The 12,865-nt window shown below is 42.5% G+C and overlaps 1 protein-coding gene across 2 annotated transcripts; it reads right to left on the reverse strand.

Moving 5' to 3' along the window:
• Positions 1-6,324: 6,324 nt before the first annotated feature.
• On the reverse strand, positions 6,325-12,246 carry tspy (testis specific protein Y-linked). Of its 2 annotated transcripts, XM_061057726.1 has the most exons (8): positions 11,255-12,246; positions 11,072-11,149; positions 10,861-10,972; positions 10,172-10,326; positions 9,643-9,719; positions 8,483-8,679; positions 8,120-8,173; positions 6,325-7,882 (listed from the first exon to the last, which is right to left on the reverse strand). In XM_061057726.1, the coding sequence occupies exons 1-8, from the start codon at positions 12,203-12,205 to the stop codon at positions 7,842-7,844; spliced, it is 1,665 nt and encodes a 554-aa protein (XP_060913709.1). In that variant the 5' UTR covers positions 12,206-12,246; the 3' UTR covers positions 6,325-7,841. The 2 variants fall into 2 exon arrangements, with proteins under 2 accessions (XP_060913709.1, XP_060913710.1); XM_061057727.1 differs by lacking the exon at positions 8,120-8,173.
• Between the last annotated feature and the right edge of the window lie 619 nt (positions 12,247-12,865).

The raw sequence follows: 12,865 nt of genomic DNA on the forward strand, positions 1-12,865 counted from the left end.
CCTAACAGCATGTTTTATCTGTAATAACAGATACAGACAATTTAAGAATTCAATCATTACTGTAGCTGTGACTGATAGGCTACGGCTCACTATACAGCTCGGCTATCTAAATTCAACTCTTCTTAGTAAATATTTAGCTATCTTACAGCCTGTTATCGCCAATAGATTAGTCGCTACAGATAACTTTAAAACCAAGTTTTCCTAGCTGACATAGGCTACTGTATAACCATAAGCTTAGGCTATGAGTATGTAGCTTACATTCCTGTTAGCCAGCTAAAGAAAGATAGCCTAAGTCACATTAACTTCAGAATTCACCCACTTACTACTTAACATTAGCCTACCGTAGCCATAAAACCATCAGCTATCTTACATTTAGCCAGATAAAACAAAAACTTTAGCCAGATAAATTTGCTGTTTGCTAGCTAAGATTGTGGCTCGCTTGAAGTAGCCTAAGCCATAATGGTGTCTTAAGTTGTAATGGTGTCAGTCGGCTATGGGCCAGTGAAGGTATCAGGGTCATTTTTAGAAGTAAAATAGGTTTTAAAAATATCTGCTCTTTCAACATTCTCTGGTTGAGTCACTGAGTGTGTAAGCTGTGACCTTATCTTAAGTTGGGTATTAGCCAGCTGTGATACAGGCGTTGCTGTGTCAAGATGATGTGTCCAGGAGGGAGACTTTGTTTCCTGCCCCACAGGAGGCATCTATCTGTTTCCAGCTGAGGAAATGAGTCAAAAGTGTGTTCCAAGTTCAAGTTTCCTTGTGTGCTTTACTTTGGCCGTGGACACCGGCTTACGAGCTCTTATTGCTTCATAAAACACCCCTTAACGTCATCTGTAGCCTATCTCTCTCCCGTACCCTCCTGTGGTCTTATCTGACCAGCATGCACCCTACACTGCCTAACCTTGCTAACGAGATAGCAACAGCGCTATACCCCTCATCTGTGAAATGAGTATTTTTGGTACGAGGGGCAGGAAATGTGCGTCCAAACAGGCCTCCAACATGATGGATGGATTTTTAGTATCGTGGAGACAGACAGTGTTGGATTAGAAAATAAACACTGAGTCTGTTTTTTTTCTGCTCCACAAAAAAGCTCTGTCAGTAAGATCTCCTCGTCTAATGGATAGGTAACGTGAAATGGGAGGTAGACATCTATCCCTGTAGGCCAAGAAAAGGCTCTGGATAAATCCCTGGCCCTCAGACGCATCAATCATGACAATTCTAAGGGCAGAGGATTGTCCCCTCGAGGAAAAACAACCCACTATTTGACCTGCTGATAGTCTTTCTAAGAGTTTATTGATGAATTGAAGGGTGTTTGAACATGCCTGTTTTAGAAAAGCTAGTCCTGGGCGTCACCAATGCATGTTGGGATGGACTACCTTGACCCTGAGGGGAAATTGCAGGGAGGAGAAAATAAGGGTAGAATTATTCTCCAGGATTATTTTCTCTATTTACAACCAGAACACCGCTCACATAAGCCTTCTAATTATTATCTTACAGGTCAGGAAAAAATGTAAACACCAAAATGCAAGATAAGCACAAAGGGAACAGGTGTGTGTGTGGGTGTGTGTGTGTGTGTGTGTGTGTTGGTGTGTGTGACATGCACGCACTTCACACACCAGTGATTATCAAAGGAGAGCTACTTTTGAAAACATCTCCGACATGAAGGGCGCATACGTGGCCGCACATTCCAGTCGCAGCTCGCCTGCTTCACTCTCACCGTATTAAAACGCGAGGCGATTGCAGTTTTACAGATATACAGGAATACTGTAGCTGTACCTCCCTGAGATGGAGCACCGTCTGGAGTCATCCAACATGCCACGTGTCCAGCAGGCCAGCCAGCCACCATCTGCCTTGAAGACAAGACTGGCACTCTCCCTCTTGCTATAAAAATGCAGCTGGGAGAATCAACAGCTGTCGAAGAAGAGCTCTTTCCAAATAATGAGTGTGTGAAAGGGAGGAAGGTATGGATGTTACTTAAAAAGAGGACAGTAAGGATGTGAAGCGGATGAGCGAAAGTATAGTCATTGTGTCTCTTTTTTTTTGCAAAACCTTTAGTAGAGGTGGTTAAGGGTGAAGTGTCCTAAATAAACAAAATGTGTTTTGTCTTCAGCGCCATCTTAACCTCCAATCACCATATTCACATAAAAGCAGCTTTAGCTCAAATTTGTGTTTAGGGTCAGATTGTCAAATGTGAGGGCGCTGGTAGCCTAGTGGTTAGTGTGTACAGAGGCTATTAGTCCTCCATGTGGGCGGTCCAGGCTCCCTTCCTGCATGTCGTTCTGTATTCTCTTTCTCCCCAGTTTCCGGCTCTACCCTCTATCCTATCCCTCTAATAAAGGCAGAAAAATCCCCAAAATATAGCTTTTAAAAAAAAAAAAAAAAGAATGTCAAATGTTTTTATTAAAATGATGTAATGTAAAATTTCTGTGTTCCAATTTTGCATGCAGCTCTCAAACTATAGCGGCATACAATTAATAGTAAATGTGCTTTTATACGTTTTACATGTTTTCCAATTTATATTAAAATGCCGTAGTTGTTTTAGTGATGAACTGATATGTATGTTGTTGTTGAATTCTATTCACAAATATCGACAGTCATGCTAGCGTTATGATAGCTATTCAACATAGCTCAGACCTGGAAATTTGTCAAGTGACCAGTTATTTAGTATTTTTGCTAACGGCATACTATTTGTTGGATTAGTAGGTAGTATGCAGTACGGTTTTTTGTGGTTTCAGACAGCCTATCAAATTGTAATGCTAGATAAAAAAATGGTTGTAGGCTAACTTACTGTTGCCTAATGGTAGCTAAAGAAAAGTATGTTGATTTCCTAATAACTCTGATTTTCTTTGTCCTGTTTTTCCTGGAACAGAAGCACGACATTTAAACAGCAGCTAGCTTCATTGTGAGCGCGACAGAAAAAAAATAGTTGCTATGTGTGTAAATGGTTTAAAGTTACAGTGTTGGTGGTCACAGGCTGAAAAAGGAATCCGTCATGCTGTAAAATAAAAGTGAGATTCGAGTGCATGTTGCTTGATCTTGGCAGCATACTTGTATTCCATAATGAGTGCATGCAGACACACATCCCACACATGCACACACACACATGCACACACACAGAAACACACACACACACACAGACACATGTACAAGTTCTGAAGCTTCAATTAAAAAACTGAAATAGAGTGCAGGCACTATCTTTTGGAAGTAAAATTTGTATGCCAACATACATGTGAATTGAGTTTGTTTACAGACATAGGATATACACACATACATACACTTGTGTACAAAACACAACACAACACACTGATGCACATGCTCTGCCGCTTCAATTAAAATAAAAACGATTTCTCTTATCTCCCTCCGCACCCTTCCTTTCTCCTGCCTTTGAGCACATCCTTGAGACACCGGACTCCAGGTGAATTTCAATGTCAAAGTCATGAAGGTAAAGCAAGCGCTGCAATCTGTTCACTCTATCAAGTGGTTGTGTGTGTTTGTGTGTAGGTGTGCGCGTGCACCCATGTGTGTACTGTACGTGCAATGTGATTGGTGGGGGGTAGGCCTATTCATCTGTCTGGTGTGATGGTAGCTATGTGTAACTGGGCCTAGGCGTGAGTATGCACTCTGTGATCTCCCAGATAAGAGTCATCCATCTGCTGTGTGGATCTGTCAGGGCCCAGGCAGCTCCGCTTATCACCGCACTCATCCATTTCCCCTCAATCATACTCAGTCTATTCGCTCTGTTTTCACCTCTGCACAGTTCAAATGCCGTGCTTTATCTTGATTAGCTGACAAGCAGACAATCACGCATTGGTGCACCGTAATGTTGGAAACCTGGGAATATCTAAGTGACGTGCAGCTTCTGCAAAAATGCATACATGCATGGAGGTGCGTAAAAGAATGCAAGCTTTTATAAGCAAGCCTTCAAACCCACACACAGTCCACAGATAAACCACCGAATCGGTTTGAGCCCCAGCCTTCAAGCCCTCGAAACTCCACTAGTGCCTTGGCTTGAGATAATTCTATAAGGTTATGTACATATACTGTAAATATGTCTCTATAAGCATTATTTGTTTGTTATCAAAAAGACCAATGTCATTAAATTACCAGTGCGGGCTGGAGTGTCATACATGAAAGTGGCAATTTTGGCAAAAACCTTGTGTAAAGAAGGGAAAAACAACAAAACAAAGTGCGTATTTATTGACATGTTTCTAAAATAATAGATAAAGGTTTGAAAAGATCCACTTAATATTCAGTAGTTGAATTAATCAACTCTGATGAACACCTTTTCAGTTTTCTTAAAGAAAGAAAGAAAGTCTGTTAGGAAGCTGTAAAATTGTGTAATTGCATCCAAATCTTCCTTAATGGAAGAGGCCATTGATCTGACTGAACACGTCGTTACATCTGAACGATAAGTTAACGACATCAAACGTGTTAAATTAGTTGATTTTTACAGTAATGTGTAACATTTAACATGATGGATAGTCTGTCGTTATGAGTTATAGTTTGGCGAAACATGGTGGGAATTTAGAATTTGTGGCCCTTGTCCCCCAAATAGTCGTTGCACGTCTCTGCATACGGGTAGTTAGTATTCAGGTGTCCTACCTCTACCTATCAGATTATCCATTGTAGATGTGCCCCAGAGAACAGCACAAGCTCTTTTAGTGTTCCACCTTAAAGGAGAAAATATCCTTCATGACATCAATCACAGATAAAGAATTCGCTGCTGGGTGTTACCTTTCCATTTTTCACTCCACAGTGAATCCTTCAGAGAAGCAGATTCTTACCAGGAAGTCGTTTCTGAGACGCGGGAGCATGAAGCAGCATGACAAGATGATTTGTGTACAGTAGCAACACAGGCTTAAAGCAGGGGAGTGTAGTTTACATGGGGGAATCCTTTTAGGCTTCTGCCTCCCCACACATAACAAAGACTTCACAGACAACCCGCAGACCACAAAGCAGCCCGAGGACGGCTTTGTTGTCCCAGCAATCTGTACTTAGTTTGTCATGATCAATATTGTAGGAACCAAGCTCATTATTAATTCATAGTCATAAAAACATGTTGTGCTCCCTGAATAAAGCTGCTTCAAAGAGGAGACAAATGCTGCGTTTCACGTGGGAGCATTTCATGGGGTAGAAAGCATCACCAGTATTAATAGTATATGCCCATCCTGGACTGCATACCCTGGGTGCTGCTGGGCCTACAGCACGACAGGTTTTTGCCGGTGGAATATTTATAGCTGTGCATTAAAAGTGGAATCAAGGGTTTAAGTGTACCATTGCAACACCGCTGCCGTTCCTTTGTCTGGGCCTGTCCAAAAATGTCTTGCCTGGAGCTATTTGCAGTGCTACATTCAAAATGTCAGATATCACAGGCTGGCGTCATATCAAAGACGGACTAGATTAAAGAACAGCTGTAGCTCAGTGAGTCCCGTTTGATTTGTTAACGTTGCAGCTGAGCATGACAGAGGTGTGACTTTTACGTCAATGAGTCACACGTCTGTTTTTTTTTTTCTTTTATTATTAGGAGTTCTAAGAATCGGAGACACTTGAGCTGAAATATGGTGTCATTATTTCTTATCCACGTACATGTTGATGCTTAACTACTGGCTTCAAAGTACTCTAGGATTACTGTAGTCACTCGTAAAGAAAATTAACACCTTGTTTAAAGGGCTCTGACAATAATCTGATTCACACTGCCATCTTGTGGTTCTTTTATACACCAGTACCTGAAACACCAGTTTTTAAAAAAAAAAAAAAAAGGTTCCTTCTCCATGGGCAGCAGTAGCTCAGTCTGTAGGGACTTGGGTGGGTACCGGAGGGTTGCAGGTACCAAAATATGGAAGTTGGAGCCCCACTGTGACATCTCTCCACTAATGCATGTCCACAGGTCCTGTTTCCTCATGCGTGTAATTTCGGGCCTACGTGTGTGAGAAGCATGTCTCTCATTAACAGAGTGTAATTTCCCTCAGTGATTAATAAATTCAATATATTTAACTTTTTTTTTAAATCCAACACATGCACATTACACTTTTCACTCACCCACTACTGACATCCAAACTTTGTAATTTAATCAGTTTTACGGTCATTTCGGTGTCTCTCCCTTTATTTGTCATCACCGAGGACTATATCCTTTTAATTGATAACTTTATAAAACGTTATTTCCTGACTTTTGTCTTAACTATATTGATATCTGCTCCTCTTGAAATCCTGTTAATTGTATGAACTGTTTGTTTACTTTGCTGCCTTTGTGAAGCACTTTGTAAACTTTTTTTTTTTTAGTGTTCTGTAAAAAGTATTTTGTGTAAAGCACAACAGACAACAAAGTGAAACAACTACCTATTTTATTAGGTCGAGTCAAAAGGTAGACATTTATCTTTAAGCAAACAAAATCAAACCAAAGCAACAAACAAGAAGGTATCCTTAAACTACGGTGTCCTATAAAACACAGCACACAAAATATACCTTTCTGATCATGTTTATGAAAAAAGTCCAGATTATTTGATAAATTTACCCATGAAACGTGTGTAATTGTCTCATCCAAAAGACAGAGGTGAAATATTATTTACAGGGACCTGCTGAGAAAAGGAAGCAAATACAAACACTAGAGTTTTGTTACAGTGCACCTCGTGGTGTTGGTGTGTGTGAAACGACATTTACCGACACTGCACAGAACGAAAGCCTTAATGTAATCATCCCGTCTTACACTTCATGCTCACAGGCATGCCATAACGTGGACATGTAGAAAAAAGAAAAAAAAAGAAAAAGCAATGTAATAAATACAGTCTTTTTTAAAAAGAAAACAATTACACAACAAATCTTTAAAAACACATGACATGACCTCAAATTGTAAATGTTTCAGAATGCAAATCAAAGTAAGTTAAAAATCCGGAGGTGAAAAATACAAAACTACTTATTGGAGGAGCATGTTACAAAAAACAGGGGAAGGGATCCACGGACACATTGGTCAAAGTACGCAGTGATTTAGAGATCAGAGATTGGTTAAAATGGGTCGGGGGGGGAGTTGTGTGTGAGAAGACTGAACATAGAGTTAAGGAGAACACAGGTAGCATATTAAAAACAATATCTGGTCCTATTACTACAGTAGAGTACACGTTTCCTTATACACAGCCGACAACAACCAGAGAGTGTGAATGTGTGGAAATCAGTCATGTCCGTTCAATCAAACTACCACCATGATCATCCCTGAGAGCTAATTTTGGTTCAGTGCTCAGTGCATCTGAAATGTACGGTCATCATTATTTCAATTTAGCTTTAGACAAGTTCATCTTTTGACACCTCGACTCTGATAACAGACATAATTCACCGCCTTTAAAATGACCGCTGTTAATGCCACTTTAACTTTCTGCATTTTTTTTGTTTTGTTTTGAAGAACATTTATTATGCCATAAGTAGCAACAATCCCTCACCTGTTCTCCCCACCGTGTGTGTGTGTGCATGTGTGTTTGTGTGTAGGCTTTGCCGTATGTTCCGCATCGACAGAGAAACACTACTTGAATGAGAATCGACAGGCACAACATGCCGAAGAACAGATTATTAAGAAAACAACAATTTGCAAAAAGAGTGAATCAGAGTACATCAGAATACACAGCACTGACTGTATAAAATAGAGGGGGAAACATGCTGCCTTGGCTTTATTATTACAGTTAACCCTGATTGAAAATGGTTTCTACCTGTTTTAGGTATAAAACAACAACAAAAAAAAAAAAAAGAACAGATATTCTGTGCATAAAAATGACAATTAATTGCTCTGGGTCTCTTCCAAACCAGGCGTCCTCTTCATCCTCCTGGTCTCTGGTCCAATTCTCCTCCTCTTCCTCTTCTCAGGCCTCCTCCTCTTCGTCCTGTTCGCTGTCATCAGAGCCTAATGGATGAAAATAAAAACGGTTAGAATTTCAACGCATCCTTGCTGATAGAAGATATGACCTTTGACTGCACCTGATTCTCTTTCATTAGTCCGTCAAGTAAGATCGTAAAATAAGTTCTGGCTAAGAGTTTAATAAAAAAAACCAAGCTGAACTTTCATCCCCAGAGGTCGATAATCTATTGTTCATTTTCAAATGATACATTTGTCGCACTGCTGTTAACAGTGGTGTCTTACCGTCGATCACAAGTTCTCCAGCATCATCCTCCTCGCCCTCCTCTGGGCTCTCATCTGAGGGGAACATATTTCCTGTCTATTCAGTTTAGGCTGCATGACCCACACATTCCTATTTCAGCTACAACACAACCTGCCGAACGTGTAAGCTTACAAGCTCGTGCCCTCAGAATATCAGCAACAACACAAAAAAAAAAAAAAATACTGTGGATTTCCAAACACAACATGAAACAAAAAAACTCAAACATATCCCTTTATGAAATCCAATTCACCCTGTGAAGTGGAACAGTGTCACTGTGCCCACAAGCCGCCGTGTGGACCAGTGGGGGTTTTAACTGTATTGTTGAGTTTCACTTTCTAACTCACCAGCGCTTGGCCCTTTCTCCTCCTCTTCTTCTTCCTCCGCCGCCTCCTCTTCATCCTCCTCTTCCTCCTCCTCCTCCTCCCGACTGTGACCTTGTTCAGCCTCCCCAGCGTCCTCCCCGGGCTCCTCATCCGAGTCAGAGATCACGACACAATCGTCTCCATTACCGTTGTCAGCTGCTCTGGCCCCGCTGCCACCACTAGAGAAAAACACACACACACACACACACACACACACGTTACATGTTAACAGTTAATACACTCACTCACTCTTCCCACCTGGTCTTACCAGTAGGGAAAAAAACATCCGGAAACTGTGAATATTTTTCAACATGACCTGTAATTTAAAGGCCCTGAGGCTGGAAATATTTCTCGAATGTATAGCTTAATAAGTGGTTCACCCACTGTCTCCATATTACACTGTAATCGTCTGTGTTGTTTTTATTGCAATATTTTAAACTTTGACGCAATTCTAGTAAAAATCAATTGATATCAATACGTTGTTTGATACCATGGCAACAAAAACAAAAAACAATTCCCAATATAGGGACATTTATTTTTTTAATTACAGGCAAACTCATGCACACTATCTACATTTCACAAATACATTGGCAAATGTATTCATGCAGTTTGGAAAGTGACACCTCGTCCACCATCTGTCTGTAACTTTTGCTTCTCCTTTTTTTTTTTTTTTTAAGATTTATTTTTGGGCTTTTGTGCCTTATTGGAGAGATAGGGACAGTGGATAGAGTTGGAAATCAGGGAGAGAGAGAGAGAGAGAGTGGGGATAGGCATGCGGGAAAGGAGCCACAGGTTGGATTCGAACCTGGGGCCGCCTTGGAGGACTATAAGCCTCCATACATGGGACTCAAGCACTACCCACTGCGTCACCAGCGCCCCAACTTTCACTTCTTTATGAGACACCAAAAGGACGTGAGAAATGTCAGGATTTGCTAACCTGTGAATATGAATGGACTACGTTGCTCTCTCTCTCTCTCTCTCTCTCTTGTGGCAGCTCCAGGTTAAAAATATAACTGAGGATCTGTAGTTTCTGGACTTTTCTACACTATTGGCCATTAAAATAATGGAGACTGTATCGTTTAAAGATACGAGATATTGAAAAGTAGTGAATGTGAATACTGTGAACACACAGATATGTTTACCTGCCGTTCTCCCTCGGTTCCCACAGTGGAGTGAGGTAGTATCTCAGAGGGTCTCTGAACAGGTCGTCCTTAAGAATCTAAACACAAGCACAGAGGTCATGTCAACATATTTCAAATAACAAGTTGAATACATCACACAGAGTCCAGCTAACAACGGGCCGAGTAGAACGAAGAACTTATTAATGAAGGCAAAGGTATGAGTGCTGATAAATCTTGAAATCAAAAGAGACAATTATAAACCGACAGAGAGCAAAATAGCTGAAGAAGACTTTGCATTTTGTTAAACATTCCTGTTAAATCCTGTTTCAAAACACATGTGACACATAGTGAGAGCAAGAAATGTTTCAAGTAGGATAACATTTTACTAAAGTTTCACATCACTGATATTTGCTGCAGGTTGGCCGGTTTTATGGTCGCAATAAATCCCCAAAGATGGGGGTTTTGATAGCACGCTTAACTGAACATTTCTTTGTGCTCCTCTTTATAATCCTGAGACGTTACGCGTGTGCAACGGTGCAGCTAGCTGTACCTGTGCTACATCATCTTGTCCTGGGTTGCTATGGTCACCGAACCAGCTGAAAAAGGTCTGGTAAACACCGTGTGACGACTTCCTGGGTTCACTGTGGGCCGTCAGGTTGTGTCCACGATGCCAGAGGATTGGGTTGGAGAAGGACATGGGAGATCCTGCAAACAAGAGCAGCCGGGGTCAGAAGAGTTCAAGTGTAAATGGATTAACCGTTTGATGTTAACAAATATGTATTTTTCTAATTTACACGTTATGCAACAGCCCTAAAAAGAATTATTTATTTGTAAATATTTTATAACGACTGTCTGTTATGTGGGTCGAGTGAAATCTTCCATCAATTTGGACACACAGAGGGAACAACAGTAGCATTATCATGACTTTTTATCGTTGCATAAACTGCACGGCTGCCGTGTTTGCTCACTGTGGGTGTGAAGTTCACAAGCTTATTGAACTCCGTGTTCTGTTTTCTGGCTTTCCACTCGTCACGTTCAGACAATGTGTTACTATTCGTCTCCATTTTCCAAAATGAAAAATTAACCCTGGTTGAATATTTAAATGTCTTGCCAATTTTGTGTAAACAACAAAAAAAATATATATTTATTTTGTCTTGTAAAACAATTGTGGTGGTACCAGTAAACAAAAAAACATTTGATTTTTTTCTGTGCAGAAGACAAGCCATGTTTGTGTTTTACCTCCCATCCCAAGGTGAAGCTCCTTCATGATGATGTTGTTCTGGAAGTATGGGTTTCGTCTGAAGTGGAAGCGGATCCTGTAGCCGAGTTTGTTATTCTTGAACGACTCAATCTGAAAAAATAAAAACGAGTAAACGTCTCAACTTTGCTGCGGGGGAGGGGGGGGACAACGAAAGGCCAGGCACAGAGAGAAGACACCAACGCTTTCTACCTCGAGATCCGTCATGTAGCTGAGAGCGTCTTCATCGGTCTCGTCAATGTGTGCTGAAAGATGTGGATGGTTCAACAGCTGTGGTGCATCGGGGGTTAAGAAAAAAAACCATGTTTGGTTCAATAAGTCAACACAACATAAGAATGGAGAAAGGACACAGGGATGTTTTCGTTTTAAGGATACAGCCGTCACCCAGAAGCCAGGGATGGTTTTCATGATGGAGCTGCGCTGATCCAACTGCGGGCGCCGCTGACGACTGATCTTCAACTCCAGCTTCTGGTGAAGCCGGGCGCCTTTTTTCTCAAGGGCCTCCAGCCTCATCTGCACCTGTGCCAGGAGAGCCACGGACTGCCTCATCTCCGGGGCCATCTTCACCGACACGATGGCGCACTCCCCGTCGTCGTTGTCCTCGTTGTCCGACGGGAACGAGGAGCTCGGGGTGGAGGACGAACCCGATATCGATTCGTCGCCTTCCTCCGCTTCTTGCATATCGTCTGCGTCTTCCCTGTCGGTGCTGTGCACGGATGTGGAGCTGTCCGCAGCGGCCGCCTGTGTCCGAGAGCCCACTCTTGAGGACTGGTGGGCCCCGCGTTGTTTGAATTTGCTCCCCTGTTTCGCCGGCTTCACCTTCTCAGATGAGCAAGGGGTCTCTCGACTGTCCTCTCCGTCTCCTCCTGTGAGACTGGCAAGTGCTTCAGCGGCTGCTATGGCTGCTGAGTCGGTTTGCTCCAGAGGAATCGAGGACTTCGAGGGCTCTGTCTTGGCTGCGTTTTTCTTTCCACCTGCAGACCCCATGGGTGCATCTGATGACTCTGGCTTCTCTGAGTTGCTGGCATCCGTGCTGGAGTTGTTGACAGGCAGTGAGCTGGTGCCATTTGCACCGTCTGAACTCTGATCCTTCTGCACGGCTGCTGCTGACTCCTTCTCCCTCTCTTTCGACTGGCTTCCAGCTGTTTCTTTACTCTCGGCTTCACTGTTTTTGCAAGTTTCTGAACTCACCCGCGCCGCGTCTGGTGCGTCACTTACTTTTGCCGACTTGCTGGGAATCGCGCTGCCCTCATCCTGGTCGGGTGATGGACACCGTTTCCTCGACGCAGAGTCAGCGGACTGTGTGCAGCCCGTCAGTTCACTCATGCTCACGCTAAGCTAGCCGAAGAGCTCACACGCTAGGTAGCCTGCAAACTCAAACAAAATCAAACTCAAATGCAATCGATTAAATCCACCTGAACGAGGCACTTAGATAACCGGTTCTGAATGTGTTACTCGGGTCGTGATGTAACCTACATTCTCGATGAAGCCAGAACAGGAAGCAGCTCTCTTGTATTTCTCCGCGGCCTTTCGGTTAGCGTTATAAAAAAAAAAAAAAAAAAAAAAAAAAAAAATAGCAGGCTGTTGCTAATGTTGGTTAGCTTTGCGTTACCTAATGTGTGCCTCTTTGCGGTGACGGCCGCCCCACATGTCCGCGGAGAAGAGTCCGGCGAGAACGATTCGGTGCGAACAATCAAACCGTTCCGCGCTGCGCAGCCGTTTGGCAACAATCGGCGTTCTTTATTTTAGTTTAACTTTGCATTATCCGTTAGCTTACCATCCAGTGCACCGACGTGACAGAAAAACAATCCTCTGATTGGCTACGGCACGCCGCGCTAAAATCTCTCCGCCAATCACCGACAAGGGTGTGTTTTACTCGGTAATCTTTCCAGTAGCGGTGGTATAACTGCGCAGGCGAGCAAGTGCAGCAGTTTAAAGGTTGTCACGAAACAGTGTGAAGCCAATAATGACCGAATGTCTTAATAT

This window comes from Labrus mixtus, chromosome 15 (assembly GCF_963584025.1).
Source record: "Labrus mixtus chromosome 15, fLabMix1.1, whole genome shotgun sequence".
Lineage (NCBI taxonomy): Eukaryota > Metazoa > Chordata > Actinopteri > Labriformes > Labridae > Labrus > Labrus mixtus.

Excerpts from the sequence above, each read along its gene's own strand:
- tspy (XM_061057726.1), bottom strand. The coding sequence starts at position 12,205 with ATGAGTGAACTGACGGGCTGCACACAGTCCGCTGACTCTGCGTCGAGG. Across the intron at positions 9,720-10,171 it reads GACAAGATGATGTAGCACAG|ATTCTTAAGGACGACCTGTT; the intron begins GTACAGCTAGCT and ends GCTTGTGTTTAG. Across the intron at positions 7,883-8,119 it reads TGGAGAACTTGTGATCGACG|GCTCTGATGACAGCGAACAG; the intron begins GTAAGACACCAC and ends TTCATCCATTAG.